At 44.6% G+C, this 16,182-nt stretch overlaps 1 protein-coding gene and 1 pseudogene across 1 annotated transcript; one reads left to right on the plus strand and one right to left on the minus strand.

Annotated features, from left to right (window-relative positions):
- The first annotated feature begins 756 nt into the window (after nucleotides 1-756).
- Nucleotides 757-5,103, plus strand: LOC129826288 (zinc finger protein Gfi-1b-like). The gene is made up of 5 exons (XM_055886848.1): nucleotides 757-2,390; nucleotides 2,578-2,750; nucleotides 3,108-3,251; nucleotides 3,365-3,530; nucleotides 4,013-5,103. Exons 1-5 carry the CDS (start codon nucleotides 2,087-2,089, stop codon nucleotides 4,207-4,209), a joined length of 984 nt encoding a protein of 327 aa, XP_055742823.1. The 5' UTR covers nucleotides 757-2,086; the 3' UTR covers nucleotides 4,210-5,103.
- Nucleotides 5,074-15,019, minus strand: LOC129826294 (transforming growth factor beta receptor type 3-like; annotated as a pseudogene).
- Between the last annotated feature and the right edge of the window lie 1,163 nt (nucleotides 15,020-16,182).

Genomic DNA, 16,182 nt, shown 5'->3' on the forward strand with positions numbered 1-16,182 from the left:
TCTGGTGTAGATTAGAATAAATCTTGAAAAATAACCAATGTTATGTATCATTGTCACATACTGTCGTTATGTGTGTAAGAGCCAAATTAATGTTACAGTATGAGTTTAATAGATTAACATTTTACATTTCTAGCCTTTAGGTAAATGCTTTGAATTGTACGCTGAGGTATAGATTTTGAATGCACTGTAAAGGTTGGCTGGTGGGTTTTTTGTTGAGCTTTCCCACAATCCTTTGTTCAGTAACTGCTTTAAAATCAAACCAAATCAATTGTTTTCTGTCATGTCATCAGTTAATGGGTGAGAGGGTAAAGAAAAGGGGATGTTACTGACACCAAAGAGATAGTAACCACTCCAGATTCAACTGTGCATACAAGTGGTAAGTTAAAGAGCGCAGCCTCTCTCCAGATTTCAATTTTATAATATGAGATTGGTGTTTAATGTTTAGCATGATTTTTATTGAATTTGAGGATAAATTCAGTACAGATATAAATCATTTTAATACTTTTAACTGACGAGCAATAAAAAATATTAGTTATTTTTAGGATTGAGCTTGACTGAAAACTGACCAAAATAGGTTATTGTTTTTGCAAAAGTTTGTGTTGTTTATTAATATACAGCTGGGTGATCAATGGTAAAAAATATATTCTGATAATGTGTAGAATTGTGAATATCATTAGGAGAATTTCAAAGGAAATATGTTGCATTTGTAATTTCATTGCATTGTATGGTAGGATTGTATGCTATTTTATGAATGATTGGGTTCATATGTCATATTTAGAAACGTTTGAAAACTTATAGAGACGTAGATCTATTTAGTAAAAAGCTCAAAATGTATTTATCACAACAGATCGTGAGATTTCAGTTTGAATTGCTTGACTTTAAACAATGCCAGAGTAGGGTAGTCCTCAGAGAAAGAAGTGCTTTTGAAATGTTTTTTTTAAACAGTGTGCAGGTGGCCATGATGCATTTCTTACCCAAACCACAGGCTTTGGCATTTTAACTGAATATTTATCAACAGGTGTGTGTGTGTTTCACATTTACATACGAAGATAAGGAATACTAACTCAGAGCAACATGAGTGACATTACAGCTTACTATAAGTGTGATGTGTGTAAATGTGTGCCAATCTGTAATTGTATATTTTCACAGAGCAATTTTTAGAGATAATAAAAAATAAAAAAAATTGGTGAATGGCTATGTTACATTACGTGGAAAATTCAAAACATGTATTATCTCTAATTTCGCTATCTCTTACAGTAGAAACATATTTATATATCAAACTATTTTATGGTCATTACTTAATTGCAGCAAAATGTCATTACGATCCAAACACATTTCACATTCTCCAGAAATTCTGTAAGTGAGGTGAATGATTCTGTGGATAAATATACTGAGTGTACAAAACATTGGGAACATGTTCTTTTTTCATGACATACAGTAGAGTGACCAGGTAAATCCAGGTGAAAGCTATGATCCCTTAACGATGTCACTTCAATCAGTGTAGATGAAGGGGAGGAGACAGGTTAAAGAAGCCTTGAGACAATTGAGACATGGATTGTGTATGTGTGCCATTCAGAGGGTGAATGGACAGGACAAAACATTTTAGTGCCTTTGAACAGGGTATGGTAGAAGGACCGGTGCACCGGTTGTGTAAAGTACTGCAAGGCTACTGGGTTTTTCACACTCAACAGTTTCCTGTGTGTATCAAGAATGGTCCACTACCTAAAGGACACAACTGTGGGAAGCATTGGAGTCAACATGGGCCAGCATTCCTGTGGAACGCTTTCCACACCTGATAGAGTCCATGCCCCGACGAATTGAGTGCAACTCAATATTAGGAAGGTGTTGTTGGTGTTGTTTGGTATACTCAATGTATGTCTTTAGGGCATTGGTATTTGTAGAAAAATGAAATAAAAAATCAATAAATAATATCAGTTCGTTGTTGTTCTTTAGTACAGAGGAACACTTTGTCAAATAATCTGTCATTAAGTTGTGAAGGAATTTCGAATGACCCCTCGTCTCGTGTCTGTTCTGTAGGTATTTATCTCTCTCACGCTCTGCACCTTCCTCTTGCCTCAGCTCTGTCATGCCTCGCTCATTCCTGGTCAAGAGTAAGAGACCAGGATCTCATCCCCCTTGCTTCTCTAAAGGCACCAGACACACAAACCCTGACCAGCCACAACCTCATACAAATCATCACGACAGGCAGAACAGGGCATGGCAGGAAGTAAGGTCCCCACATCGAAGCCCCTTCCAGGAGGACGAGGGCAACCTGTGCTCAGGGTCAGAAGTCAAGGACACCCTGGACTACCCCTGTCCTAGCTGGGACGCCATGGCAACCAGACCACACAGCACCTCGCCAGCTGACCTCTGGACCAGCTGGTCTGCAGGTACCCGACTGATCCTGACTTTATGGCTCTACACTATTTATTGTAAATAATAAATAAGTAGATGTAGATATTTGTATGTATTTGTATTCAAATTGCCTCAATTTGATTGTCATAACTAACTTTATCAAATCAAAAATATTATTTTTTATTTCAAACTCAATCTACTAGTATGCCACTTACTCCACAGAAACCGGAGGGTACGATGGTGTGGAGCCATCCGAGTCTGCCCTGCCCTGGTCCCTACACTGGCCCCGGGGCCCTGACAGAGAGAGGGAGCTGGAGAAACTGGTCCATGTCTTACTGAGCCACAGGTCACATATAGACCTCAATTCCACCAGCCCATGCCCCCTCTGTGAAAAGGTAAGAAGAACCAGCAAGGGTCAGGAATTACAATATAATCAGAACAGCACATCCGCCCTTATAGGGTGTATCAACCAAAAGTGTGTGGTTCCAAACCATGCAAACCACTTCAGGCATGACTAAAATGGAATAAATGAGATACAGTACTGTTTGGTGTTTGTGACCTGAGACAAGAATGACAGTAGAGTGGTGAAAATTGTACCCAACAGGGCTCTGTGACATGTCAGAAAATGACATAATAGCAGATTTGTTTGATGTGAGAATAGAGGCTGTGAGGGGTAATTGTGTTGAATATGGTTAACATCTCTGGGAGTATGAGCTACTGCTGCTGTTACTCTTAGCTTTCTCTTTTCTCAGGTCTTGTCCTCAGGAGCTGTACTGAAGACTCATTTACTCAGCTCACGTGCATGCGTGCCTGCAGTCCCATTGGCCACATCAGCCAAAGCCCCAGAGCACCCCTACGAGTTCAAACAAGCTCTGGGCATGTACGGAAGACCAAAGGTATATCTGGCAGAAGTACATTGGTGGAGGTCTCTCCACTTCCCAACACAAACTATATAAAAATACTAAATGGCAAAATCCTAACCACATCTCTGTGAATGTGTGTGTCCCAGGAGCGTAGCTATAGCTGTAAGGAGTGTGGGAAGATATTCAAGCGCTCCTCCACCCTGTCCACCCACCTGCTCATCCACTCTGACACCAGGCCCTACCCCTGCCAGTACTGTGGCAAGAGGTTCCACCAGAAGTCAGACATGAAGAAACACACCTTCATACACACAGGTATATGTATATACTGTATATACTGTATCTTGTACCATCTATTGCATCTTGCCTATGCCGCTCGGCCATCGCTCATCCATATATTTATATGTACATATTCTTATTCCATCCCTTTAGATTTCTGTATATTAGGTAGTTGTTGAGGAATTGTTAGATATTACTGCACTGTTGGAACAAGAAGCACAAGCATTTCGCTACACTCGCATTAACATCTGCTAACCATGTGTATGTGACCAATATAAATATATTTGATTTGAGGTGCGGGGAGGTACACTGTAAGGTCACATACACAAATGAGCATAGTGTGTGTAGAACATAGGTCAGCTGGTGTGTGTACATTATAGTACAACTGACATACACATTTTGCAAAGGTCGCTTACATCTGAAGTTAGGATTCAGCCCTACACACTGTCTGCTGTCACAGAGTATCTCTCTTCTTGAATTCCATGTCATGTCCTGCTGTCTGTCCCTGTCTGTCTCAGGTGAGAAGCCCCATGTGTGCCAGGTGTGTGGCAAGGCCTTCAGCCAGAGCTCCAACCTCATCACCCACAAGCGTAAACACAGCAGCTACTGGCCCTTCAGCTGCACGCACTGCCAAAGCAGCTTCCAGCGCAGACTGGACCTACAGCGCCACCAGGAGACACAATGTTTTCATAGCAGCGTGTACACACAGAGCTGAGGCCACGGGTATAATGGAGATTTGTATTACACAAGTACTGTATGTAGCACAAGAATTAGTGCTTTGTAAAGAGATTGTTGACCGGTATTTGCAGTTCTGTTTTTATATGGTACTTTGATCAGTGACTGAGGCTAAGCACATTACTTGTGTTCAAGTTATTTGGGCATTTGTTTTTGTGGATTTGCTTTCGCTCACAGCTTTTCAGGTTGACCGTTTGGATAGTGCCTTGAGGGGACCTGATCACTTTGTTAACATCTCTAGCAATGTCATATATAGTGTACGAGCTAGATTCCATCCATAGCGCAGAAGTTCAGCGTTTTAGCCGGTTGAAATGTAAAGGTCATTTTCGATTGAGCCAACATATGCAACGTTTACCATGAATGCTGTCTCCGCCAACACGGAGACGTTGCCTTTAAATGTCAGTCACGCTTTAACGCTACGGATTGAATCCAGGCCTTTAGGCCCAGGTCTCTACTGTGCTGTATGTCTAAAAGACACCTTATTAAAAAAAGGTGGTTTGTAGAGTGACAAAGCAAACCCCTATTTCCCACTGTAATTGTCAATTTTCCTCAGAGAGCCATTGCAATTGTAGCTCCCATTGCTGGTGTATGAACGAAGCTGACATTTTCACTTCCCTGTGGCAGCCCACCCAAGGGGATAATAATATACATTCAGGCCATGTGGAACATGTGAAAAATAATGTCTCTGACTGCAGTATGAGCAGAGAGAGACAATGATTATGTTGAAATGATGCTCCACAATTATGATGAGACAACGTGACTGTATATGTTCAGTGTCACAGCCTGGTCAGCATGAGTATATATTAAAAGTGATTTAGATAAACAATTAAATACTCTGTTTAAGTTTAGAATTTCTGGGTCGTCATTCATTGTTCTCACCCGCACTTTATTTGAAGATAAAACACAAAAACTCAGTCACAGATATTTAATTTAAATAACAACATCACAGATAATATCAAACAAAGGGTCACAGTTACAACATAGATATATACAATAAGGATCTGGAAAATGGCAATTCCCCTCACACATATTCTACTCATGACATATATTTCACTTCATGTGTTCCTCCTCTTTAAACTCTGTAGTGCTTATTTCTGTTGTAACATTAGACTAGGCTAGGTTCAGATTCATGCTCATCCTATAGTCAGTAATCACACCATTCCATTCTATGAGCCCAGGTTATGACATTGTAGATACAGTGTAATGGATCAAATGCACTGACTAGTATTTCGTCCAACACTTTGAGGAGTTGCTGAGGCCATGTACCTGTAGACATTCATGTAGTCTCAGTCTTTCAGACCTTTACACATCTCATTGCTTCAAGCATGTGTACACCAAGTATACAAAACATTATGGACACCTTCCTAATATTGAGTTGCACCCCCCCCCTCCGTCCCTTTTGCCCTCAGGGGGGCATGGACTGTACAAGGTATCGAACACGTTCCACAGGGATGCTGGCCCCTGTTGACTCCAATGCTTCCCACAGTTGTGTCCTTTAGGCAGTGGACCATTCTTGATACACACGGGAAACTGCGGGGGGTGAAAACTCAGCAGCGTTGCAATTCTTGACACAAACTGGTGTCAATTAACACATACACAATCCATGTCTTAATTGTCTCAAGGCTTAAAAATCCTTCTTTAACCTGTCTCCTCCTCTTCATCTACACTGATTGAAGTGGATTTAACAATGGACATCAATAAGGGATCATAGCTTTTACCTGGATTCACCTGGTTAGTCTATGTCATGGAAAGAGCAGGTGTTCTCAATGTTTTGTATACTCAGTGTATATGTATTTACACATACCAGACATGGGTTCAAAAACTATTTAGGGTATTTCAATTACTTTCAAAGACATTTCGAAGTAAGTATCTGGATATTTTTCAGTACTTAAATATTGGAATGAATTTGGAAATGCTCAACTATTTTCAAATACAAATATTAAAATACTGCATGCATTTGAACCCAGGTCTGTTTGGTCCTAGGGTTTTTGAAATAATGTATTTGAAAATATTTTCTGCTATTCATAGGAAGTTATTTTTTAAATACTTAAAGGAAAAATAGCTGATTGGCCACATTATTTGAAAATACAAAAATACACAGAAAATAAGTATTTAAATAACAAATACTTAAACACGCATGTTTTTCAACCCAGGTCTGACACACTCACATACACACACCAGGTGTTTTATCTTCTGTCCCACTTTACCCTCGGTCTCAGATTTACCAGAGGAAACACTGAAAATGAGATAGAGAATGATAATATTGTATTTCTTACACATGATACAAGATATCACTATTGCAATCTGCAGGTGCTTGACTAATTCACAAAGGGTGCTAGTGCCACCATGATAAGTCTATAGAATACTAGTCTAAATTTGACATTCTCTTTACTTTGTGGTCACCCAGCTGCTGTGTGTGTTGCTCACGTTCCACATCTCACCTCTACACAGAGCTGTTGGAAGAGTCTAATAAGGCAGAGTTAGTATACTCGATCAGGCCCCTCTTCTGGTTGGTGGAGGAGCCCCTGCAACCAATCACATGTCAAGTGTGTCACTAACATTTATACATGGTGAATAAACCCAGTATTTCTCTCAAAAATAGTAAGAAAGTTGTCATAGTATCTTCTCTTACACTAGGTCAAATAAAATAAAATGTTGTTCGTCACATGCTTAGAAAAAACAACAGGTGTAGACTAACAGTGAAATGCTTACTTACGGGCCCTTCCCAACAACGCAGAGAGAAAGAAAATAGAGAAATAATAAAATGAGTAACGATAACTTGGCTTTATATAAGGGGAACCAGCACCGAGTCGATGTGCAGGGTTACGAGGTAATTGAGGTAGATATGTACATATAACTAGAAATAAAGTGACAGATAATAAACAGTAGCAGCAGGTATAGAATGTTCTATGTTTATCTGTGAATATGGTGGTATAGCTCAGTATTTTGGCCTTTGGTCCAGGATAGACTTTAGTAACTGTCCTGTGTGGTTACCTGTGTGAGAGTAGATGCACCACAGCGCCCCCATCAGGCTGATGCCCAGAAGGAAAGCAACAAACACAATCCCCAACACTGAGTCTGTGTCTACCCCAGAGCCTGGGTGACAAAAACGTGGGAGGGAAAAGTAGTAGTTAAGCCAAATCCCAGTTACTATCACTGTTGTGATAATACACACATGTAGGAACATCCAGGAGTTGATATTATGGTTAGGGTTGAACTGGGGTGTGGACATGAAGCAAGGGTTAGGGTTCAGGCTAGGGTTTAACCATGGTGTGGACATGAAGCTAGGGCTAGGGTTGAGGCTAGGGTTAGGGTTTAACCAGGGTGTGGACATGAAGCTAGGGTTAGGGTTGAGGCTAGGGTTAGGGTTGAACTGCTGGGGTTAGGGTTGAGGCTAGGGTTAAAGTTACAGTTACTTACTGCTGTGCGCTGGGATAGGCTTGGGTAGCCGAGACACACTGGGCATTTCACCTCTCTGACCTAGAGAGAGAAAGAGAGAGTTGGATAAGAAGAGAGAAACATCATAAGATGTTTCACACAGAGTGAATTACTTCAGGCCCATGTAATGAGGAGGTGGACCACACCACCAACGACCATCTACTACTCACCAGCAGGTGGCGCCAGCTGTCTGGCCACACCAACGGGCTGATAGACCAGCATAGGTCTGGAGAAGTTTCTGTACTCATACTGACAGAGAGAAGAGAGGAATATAAGCAGTGGCGGATTTAGGTATAGGCGAAATTGGCATCCGCCCAGGGCGGCATCTTGCCGTGAGCGGCACTGGGTGCCCGCGCAAAAGAATTCGGAATGGTGACATTTGCACGATCAGTTTTCTATCGCTCATTTGCATGTCACGTTAATAATATCATGTCACCGTGTGGGACTGTGGGTCAATTAACCTTGTCGAAGTGGGCGCCCTGATTCTAGTTTGTGAGCTAGGCAGGCTACTGCCTGGGAAGGTCTTCCACTCAGAAATACGAGATGTGGAGGGGGGCGGGGGTAGGTTGATCTCAGGTCTCCCAACTGGAAGCCCGAGGTAGGGGGAGCGGGGGAATCTTATCAAATAGCGCACCTCTAACTTTGTACAGTACTAACGCAATTATTAAAATCAGTCACACTATGAAATGCTACTAAATAAATCACAATAAATTCATAATACTGTGAATATATAGTTTCACAGACATTTTTCTGGTTTGTGCAAAATCATTAAGAATAATATAAAAGCAGTCTGCACACCACCAAGGTGAATTGGTTTAGTCTTGACTCTTGGTTGACAGTGTTGGGGGATGGGTAATGTATTGACGCTCGGGTGCCAAATCAACACAAATTTGTTTCGATTTGTCTTTGTTACTTATTTTTGATATTAGTCTTATTTTTGTATATATTTTTACATTTATATAGTTTTAAATGTTATGATTATTTATTTGTGATTTGTGTTATTCCAAATGTCTGAATAAAAATGACAGTTAGTGCAGAATGGTGCTTTTGTTGTTGCAGGAGGTGGGGGGCGCTGAGGGGAGCCATACAAGCTAGAACCGCCACTGAGGGTAAGTCATTACTTTTAGTCATTAATACTACTAGCCATTATGAATATAGAACATGTACTGTACCTGTTGGTTGGGTAGTCTAGATATGAGGGCAGGGATACGGAGGCCCCAGGGATTCTGACAGCCACTCTGTATTATGGCCGTTGGAGGCCACTGGGTCACTGACTCAGGGCCACACAGACGGATGGGACAGTGCAGGAACTGGACAGAGTTGTTGTAGATGGGCCGAAGGACAAAACTGAACCTCAGCCTCTGTATCTGGTCCTCCTCTCCTCCTCTCCTCCATCGCTCTCCTTCCTTTTGGCTCGTCCTCCTCGTCCCCTCTTCCCACCGTGTTCTCTTTTTCTCAATCCTGCTTTGTTCCTCCAAGCCCTTCCTGGATGCCTGAATGATAGGACTCTAGGTACCTCCTCTTCCTCTTCATAATATTCCTCATCTTCCTCCTCATCCTCTTGGCCATGTGTCATGTTGCTGAGTGCCAGTGAGGAGTCAGTGGAGCAGCTGTCTCTAATGACTGACCAGCCAGGGGACACACGGGGGTCTGATAGGGGTGACACCATGCAGGACCGCACCTCCACACCCCCACCGTGGGCTCCCTTGGCGGAAAGCTTGGCAAAAACAGTCAGAGGAAATATGGGTAACATTACTTTACCATGGTCTTATTACAGTTGATATTTAAGTATTGTAATTACACTATTACTGTAATATGTAATACTCTGTTACAACCTGCTGTGCTCTAGTGCTGTAATAGCAGGGCTACAGAGTTCTTATAGAAAGGATTTATTGTGACATATCTAGATGTGATTATAATAGCCTTCTGGAGGAAGTCTGCTCTGGGCTTGAGGCAGCTGATACTGTAGAAGACTAGCAGAGGGAGAAACACAAGTAGCACTTGCAGCAGGAGCTACATCAGCAGATAGACAGACAGGCAGGCAGGCAGGCAGGCAGGCAGGCAGGCAGGCAGGCAGGCAGGCAGGCACACAATTAAACACACACACATAGCTAGGCAAACTGATCTCCACATACACACGGTTGTCAGTAGTGATGGTACAAGGACCGGTCTGCCTCTGCTCATAGCCCTCTGTAACAAACAGTGAGACCAGTGGGCCAGCCCTGGCCCTTGGGAGGGGCCCCGGCCCCTGCAGAGTGGGCTGCTCCACAGGAAGGCTTGGGACACTGGGGACTGCAGCAAAACAGCTGAACTAAGAGGACAATGGAAAAGAGGGAGATATATGGAATGATAAGGACAAGCATAGATATACATGTCTCTGTCTCACACACACAACAAACACACACTAATATGTGGTGAAAATGGGCCACACACACAGAAACACACAACCTGTATCATATCACATGTATTGCCCACAGCAACCAGAGGCTTGTTTCTCCATAGCAAAACCTGAGAGGATGGACAGACACAAAACATGGCAAGTCATAGGGTACCTCCTAGGACTCTAGGTACTCTAGAGTCCTAGGAGCGTGTTAGCGAGGTTATGGTTGTACTGGTAGTTTAGCGTGTTAGCGAAGTTATGGTTGTGCTGGTAGTTTAGTGTGTTAGCGAGGTTATGGTTGTACTGGTAGTTTAGCGTGTTAGCGAGGTTATGGTTGTACTGGTAGTTTAGTGTGTTAGCGAGGTTATGGTTGTACTGGTAGTTTAGCGTGTTAGCCTGTTAGCGCGGTTATGGCATACAAATACCAATATACTGCATGTAGACCTACAGTGTATTGTAGGTTCTTATGATGGTACTTTGTGTAGCTTTTGTGATGCTCTCTTTCACACAGACCCTAAGAGTTGAAACACTAGAGCAGATAGGTCAGTAGATATATTAGTAGATCGTAGTTCATTCACATGCTACATGTCTGTCTCACTGCCTCCCTCCTCTCCTGCTCCCTTTCCTCCCAAACCTCCATCACTCCCACTACCCTCCCTCCCTCCAGCCCCCTGCTCCCACACTCCCGTCCCCAGGCCTAGCTACACTCAGGTTGATCAGCAGTGTTCCGGACACTAGGTCACCCATGTGGGGCCTGGGGGAGATAAGACAGACTACTTACACAACCTCAGGGGCCCTTCAGATCACACTAACCAGCAACAACACAATTACAGCACTGCTCTTCTAGTCTCTTCTCTCATTCTCTGCCTTTCTACTGTGCATCTCTCTCAATATCACACACAGATACACAGACACAGATACCCCCCCCTGCTCTATCCCCCCCATCAGATCTGCCTCTCTGATGAGGCTGCCGGACGCCCCTATTACACAGCTCTTTCTCTTTCTGCTGACTGTGTTTAGCACAGAATCACTTGTAAACGTCTGCACGCATGGTTCAATTACCATTTTGGACTCCATTTTGGTGAGACAAAAACATTGCAAAACATGGTGAGACACAAACATTGCAGAAACATTTCACAAAACATGTTAAAATGTTCTCTGCAGATATTTTACCCCTTACAACCACCTCTCTTACCGTGTTTTTGTACTGCACCCCTCTGGGCTCTCCCTGCAGCAGCCCTTCAGTCCCACAGGAAATGACCGGGAATGCCAACAAGAAATTGCTGCTGTTGTACTGGGCCAGGCACTGAGGATCCCGCAGTGTCACCTCCGACATCAGGAGAGACAGGGTCTGTGTGAAAGAGAGCATCACAAAAGCTACACTAAGTACCATCATAAGAACCTACAATACACTGTAGGTCTACATGCAGTATATTGGTATTTGTATGCCATATCCGCGCTAACAGGCTAACACGTTAAACTACCAGTACAACCACATAGTGAAAGTGACCTGCAGAATGTGTCTGTCCACGGCCATGTTGACTCGTCCGTCCTGACACTGCACACTGACGGCCTCCCAGCCCCCACTGGTCCTTCCACCTCCCTCACTCAGCCACTGTCTCAGCCTGCGCTCCTGGCCCCAAGAGGGCCTGCCATCCAGCATACGCACAGGGGGGCCACTTTCTGTGGGAAGGGAGAGAAAGAGAGAGAGGTGTGCTAACACACAGAACCGCACCTTTTAGGGATAACATGACCTTCAATATAGGGAGACAACATAATTAATCAGGAGAAACACCAACACAAACACACTGTTAGGAAACACAAAATAAACCATCCAGTTCACCATCCAGGGACACAAGAGACACACACAGGTCCTGACCTGTCCCTCCCACAGCCAGTCTGATCACAAAGTGATTGGCCAGGTCAGCCTCTGTGTATGAGGCCACTTTGGGAAAGCCACTGATTGGCCCAGCTCAAAATGTCATGGGTGGTAGAGAGGTCAGAGGTGAGCATGCTAGTCAGTGTCAGGTCAGATTCCGGAGGGTAGAGTGGGGACACGCTGTTGGAGGACTGAGAGGAAAGAACAAGGGAGATAGAAAAATTGTCAAAAAATGCATAAATGGGATGTTTGTATTACAAGATAACCTGGCAAGCCCTGTCAAAGGCAAGTTGAATGTTTTACTTAACAACAAGATATGTCCATTGATATTTTGAACTCACTTTGAGGTTTTGAAATCACGTTTAGCTTGGCCTTCACTCAATGATTGTATTGCTCCTTTAATTTATTTTTGCTATTTTGTCCATTTCATCATTATTTTTTAAACTTATAACCTTTTTATGACTTTTATACCAAACTCCAGAACAGGTGAAGTTTTACTGGATAGGGTCCTCACATAGACAGAGATGTGTCCCCGGAGCCCTGGGACTGTGAGAGCCCAGTTGACTGGAACGGCACTACTGAGGATCAGCACCAACTTGTGCCACCCAGCATTGGCCACTGGGGGCACCAGAGAAATAGTCACCTCCACCTGCAGAGAGCTGGGATAGAGGGAGAGACAGGTCACTGAAAGGCATAGAGAGGGAGAAAATGCTTTGAAAAGGATTAAGGGATAACTCAATAGCTCAACATGATATTACTTGAACAGCTTCAGAGATTGATATACTCCACATGATTTTCTTCACATGCAGGAGACATCCTAAACTTACCCACAAAGTCCTGACCCTGCTGAATGGAGCTTGATGACATGTACTTCTGAGTCACCTCCACCAACTGGAGCACAGCCCTGTACTTCCTGTGGCTGCAGGTCAGAGGTCAGGTAGTTGTGTGACAGGAACAGAGACTGCAGCTGGCACACGCTGGACATGGTGGTCTGGAGGGCAGAGGGGGGACTTGGTTGGAGAGGGAGAGTGGTCAGAAAGAACAGGGTCGTGTATTACTTGTATGTGTGTGTGTGTGGGGGGCTGGCTCACCCTCGCCCACGCGTACGCGGTTGGCACTGGCTGTGTGTGTGAGGGAGGACAGGGAGCCATGGCGATGCATTGCCCAGCGCAGCAAAGTCCGCGGACGGAAAGGCAGAGAGTGCAGAGGCTGCACCTGCCCTGCCAGACTGTAGGGCTGCACTGTAGAGTTATGAGAGAGCTGGTGCAAAGGGGGGACACTGTGGTTACAGAGAGAGACATGATAACACATAGTAATAGAAACTTTCATTTGTGTAGGCCTATGTTTCTAAAACAACACACTTGCACAGACATACACACAAACACACTGGAGGGGTCAGAGACAGGGGTCTCAGGAGCACAGTCACCTAGAAGGGAAAAGAGGAGGTCAGGACAGGGAGGCACAACGTATTGGGAGTGATTGTGGGTGTGTCCTACTGTGAGAAACAGAGAGGGAGCACCTGTTTGTCAGGGCTGCGTGTCCCTCTCCCCACAGTGATCACATGGGTCTCTTTCTCCCCGCTCTCTCTGGCTGCACAGCCCGGGCCGGCCTCAAAGCCCTCCAACAGCCCCTGCACAGGGTGAAGTGCCCCCGCTGGAGACAGAGAGCACTGCAGTTCCCCACAGTCAACTGCACAGTTGCAAAGACAACCAGAGGTCACTCAAATGGAGCTACGGCTGTATACTCTGTTTACAGGGAACATTGAGGACAAACTAATATAGATTGGGTCTCTAGTGGGAGAGATAAAATGAAAAAGAAAACACTTGATGTCCCTGAAAAAGACATCACAGAGAGACCATCTGAACTTGGTATGAGGTTTGGTAATAGGCAGGCTGGACAGGGTCAGCAGCAGACTCTCTGCTCTCACTGACAAACAGGAGCAACAAGTCTCTGTCAATCCGCCACATAAACACACTAGTGCTCCACTCGACTGCTCTGGTCTCAGACAAGCCCTCTCACTCAGCCTCTCTATCTACGTCTCAGTCTGTCTCTGGTTCTTGCTCTCTTCTTCCAGTCAGTGTCTGTTGGCCCACTATTACTAAAAGACAGCTTGTTGTTCTCGGACTGAACAGAGCTAACTGGGGAGTGCCCCCTGACTGAACTTTCAAAGTTTTTTTTTTACTCCTCTGAATATTCCACTTTCACTTTGCTAAACCAAAATCTGACCTTTGACACATAGTTCTTTGAAAGCAGAGTCACTCTGGGAGGTACTTTTGAGAGAAAGTAGTAAAGTTGTACTATTCAGTATGGAAACATTCTGTAAAATGAACAGTACCTCTAACTGTCTCCTAACTCTTCAAAGAATATCTTAAAGAATCCCACAGCACCCCCCCCCCCATTTTTTTAAATTATAAATAAAAATGGCCTTTCATGAACTCGCACTTTACCCAGGAGTGAATTGAATGGGAGAGTCCCTCTTGCGACATCTTGAGGGGGAAAAGAGAGTGATTAATACAGTGGTCTAGACGGAGTCTTTAACAAGAGACCAAGTTCTCCAAGTACATAATGTTATATTGGACTGGCTGAGAGAACGGATGGATAATATGGATCCAAATAGAGGAGGAACAAACACTAGAGCAAGGACAGAGTTTACCCAGGGAACAAACACTAGAGCAAGGACAGAGTTTACCCAGGGAACAAACACTAGAGCAAGGACAGAGTTTACCCAGGGAGCAAACACTAGAGCAAGGACAGAGTTTACTGAAGATCTCTTCACTTCGAAGATCTCTCCTGACTTCTGAATACAGACTATAATAAAAGTCGTAACTCACCTGTGACCGTTCCCTGTGGAGCTGGACGTTGAAAGCAGACTGTAGATCAACTATTGATTCTCAGGTTAAGACCATTCAATAATTAGTTAAGACCAGTGACCACGGGACTGTATTGGCGTATATCACAGCGGGCTACAAACCCTCTGTCCCCTCTCAATACTAGAGAAAATAACAGAAAATTGCCTTTACCAAATCTATGTGCTGCTTCAGGCGTCCAGAGACGCAATGGGTGGCATTTCAGATGGGGTATTGCCTCGACATCATCATTGTCACGTTCCTGACCTGTTTTCCTTTGTTTTGTATTCATTTTAGTTGGTCAGGGCGTGAGTTGGGTGGGTTTGTCTATGTTTGTATTTCTATGTGGGGTTTTGTGTTCGGCCTGGTATGATTCTCAATTAGAGACAGGTGTGATTTGTTTGTCTCTAATTGAGAGTCATACAAAGGCAGCCAGGGTTTCACTGGTGTTTTGTGGGTGTTTGTTCCTGTGTCCTCACAGGACAGTTGAAGGTTAGTCACGTTTGTTGTTTTGTAGTTTGTAGTGTCTTGTTTGCTGTTTTTTCATTAAAAGATGGCTTATTTCCCTCAATCCGCATCTTGGTCCTATCCATGCTCCTTCTCGTCTAAGGGGGAGAACAACATTGACTGCCTTTACAGAAACACCCACCACAACAGGACCAAGCGGATTGAGGAGAGAGAGAAAGAACTAAAGCAATGGAGAGAAGAGGAATGGAGTTGGGAGCAAATTTTCAATGGAGAAGGACCCTGGGCTAAGGTGGGAGAGAATCGCCGCTCTCGGGAGGAGAAGAAGGCAGCCACAGCCCAGGAGCGCAGGTATGAGGGTACGCGGCTAGCACGGAAGCCCGAGAGGCTCACCCAAAAATTTCTTGGGGGGGGGCTAAAGGGGAGTGTGGCGAAGCCGGGTTGGATACCTGAGCCAACTCCCCGGGCTTGCCGTGGAGTAAGAGGGCGTCGTACTGGTCAGACACCGTGTTATGCGGTAAAGCGCACGGTGTCCCCAGTACGCGTGCTTAGCCCAGTGCGGGCTATTCCACCTTGCCGCACTGGGAGGGCTAGGTTGGGCATCGAGCCGAGTGCCATGAAGCCGGCCCAACGTATCTGGTCTCCAGTACGTCTCCTCGGGCCGGTGTACATGGCACCAGCCTTACAGGTGGTGTCCCCGGTTCGCCTGCATAGCCCAGTGCGGGCTATTCCACCTCGCCGCACTGGCAGGGCTACGGGGTCCATTCAACCTGGTAAGGTTGGGGAGGCTCGGTGCTCAAGAGCACGTGTCCTCCTTCACGGTCCGGTATATCCGGCGCCACCTTCCCACCCCAGCTCAGTACCACCAGTGCCTACACCACGCACCAGGCTTCCAGTGCATCTCCAGAGCCCTGTTCCTCTTCCACGTACTCTCCCTATGGTGCG

The sequence above is a fragment of the Salvelinus fontinalis genome, chromosome 2, assembly GCF_029448725.1.
Source record: "Salvelinus fontinalis isolate EN_2023a chromosome 2, ASM2944872v1, whole genome shotgun sequence".
Taxonomy (NCBI): Eukaryota; Metazoa; Chordata; class Actinopteri; order Salmoniformes; family Salmonidae; genus Salvelinus; species Salvelinus fontinalis.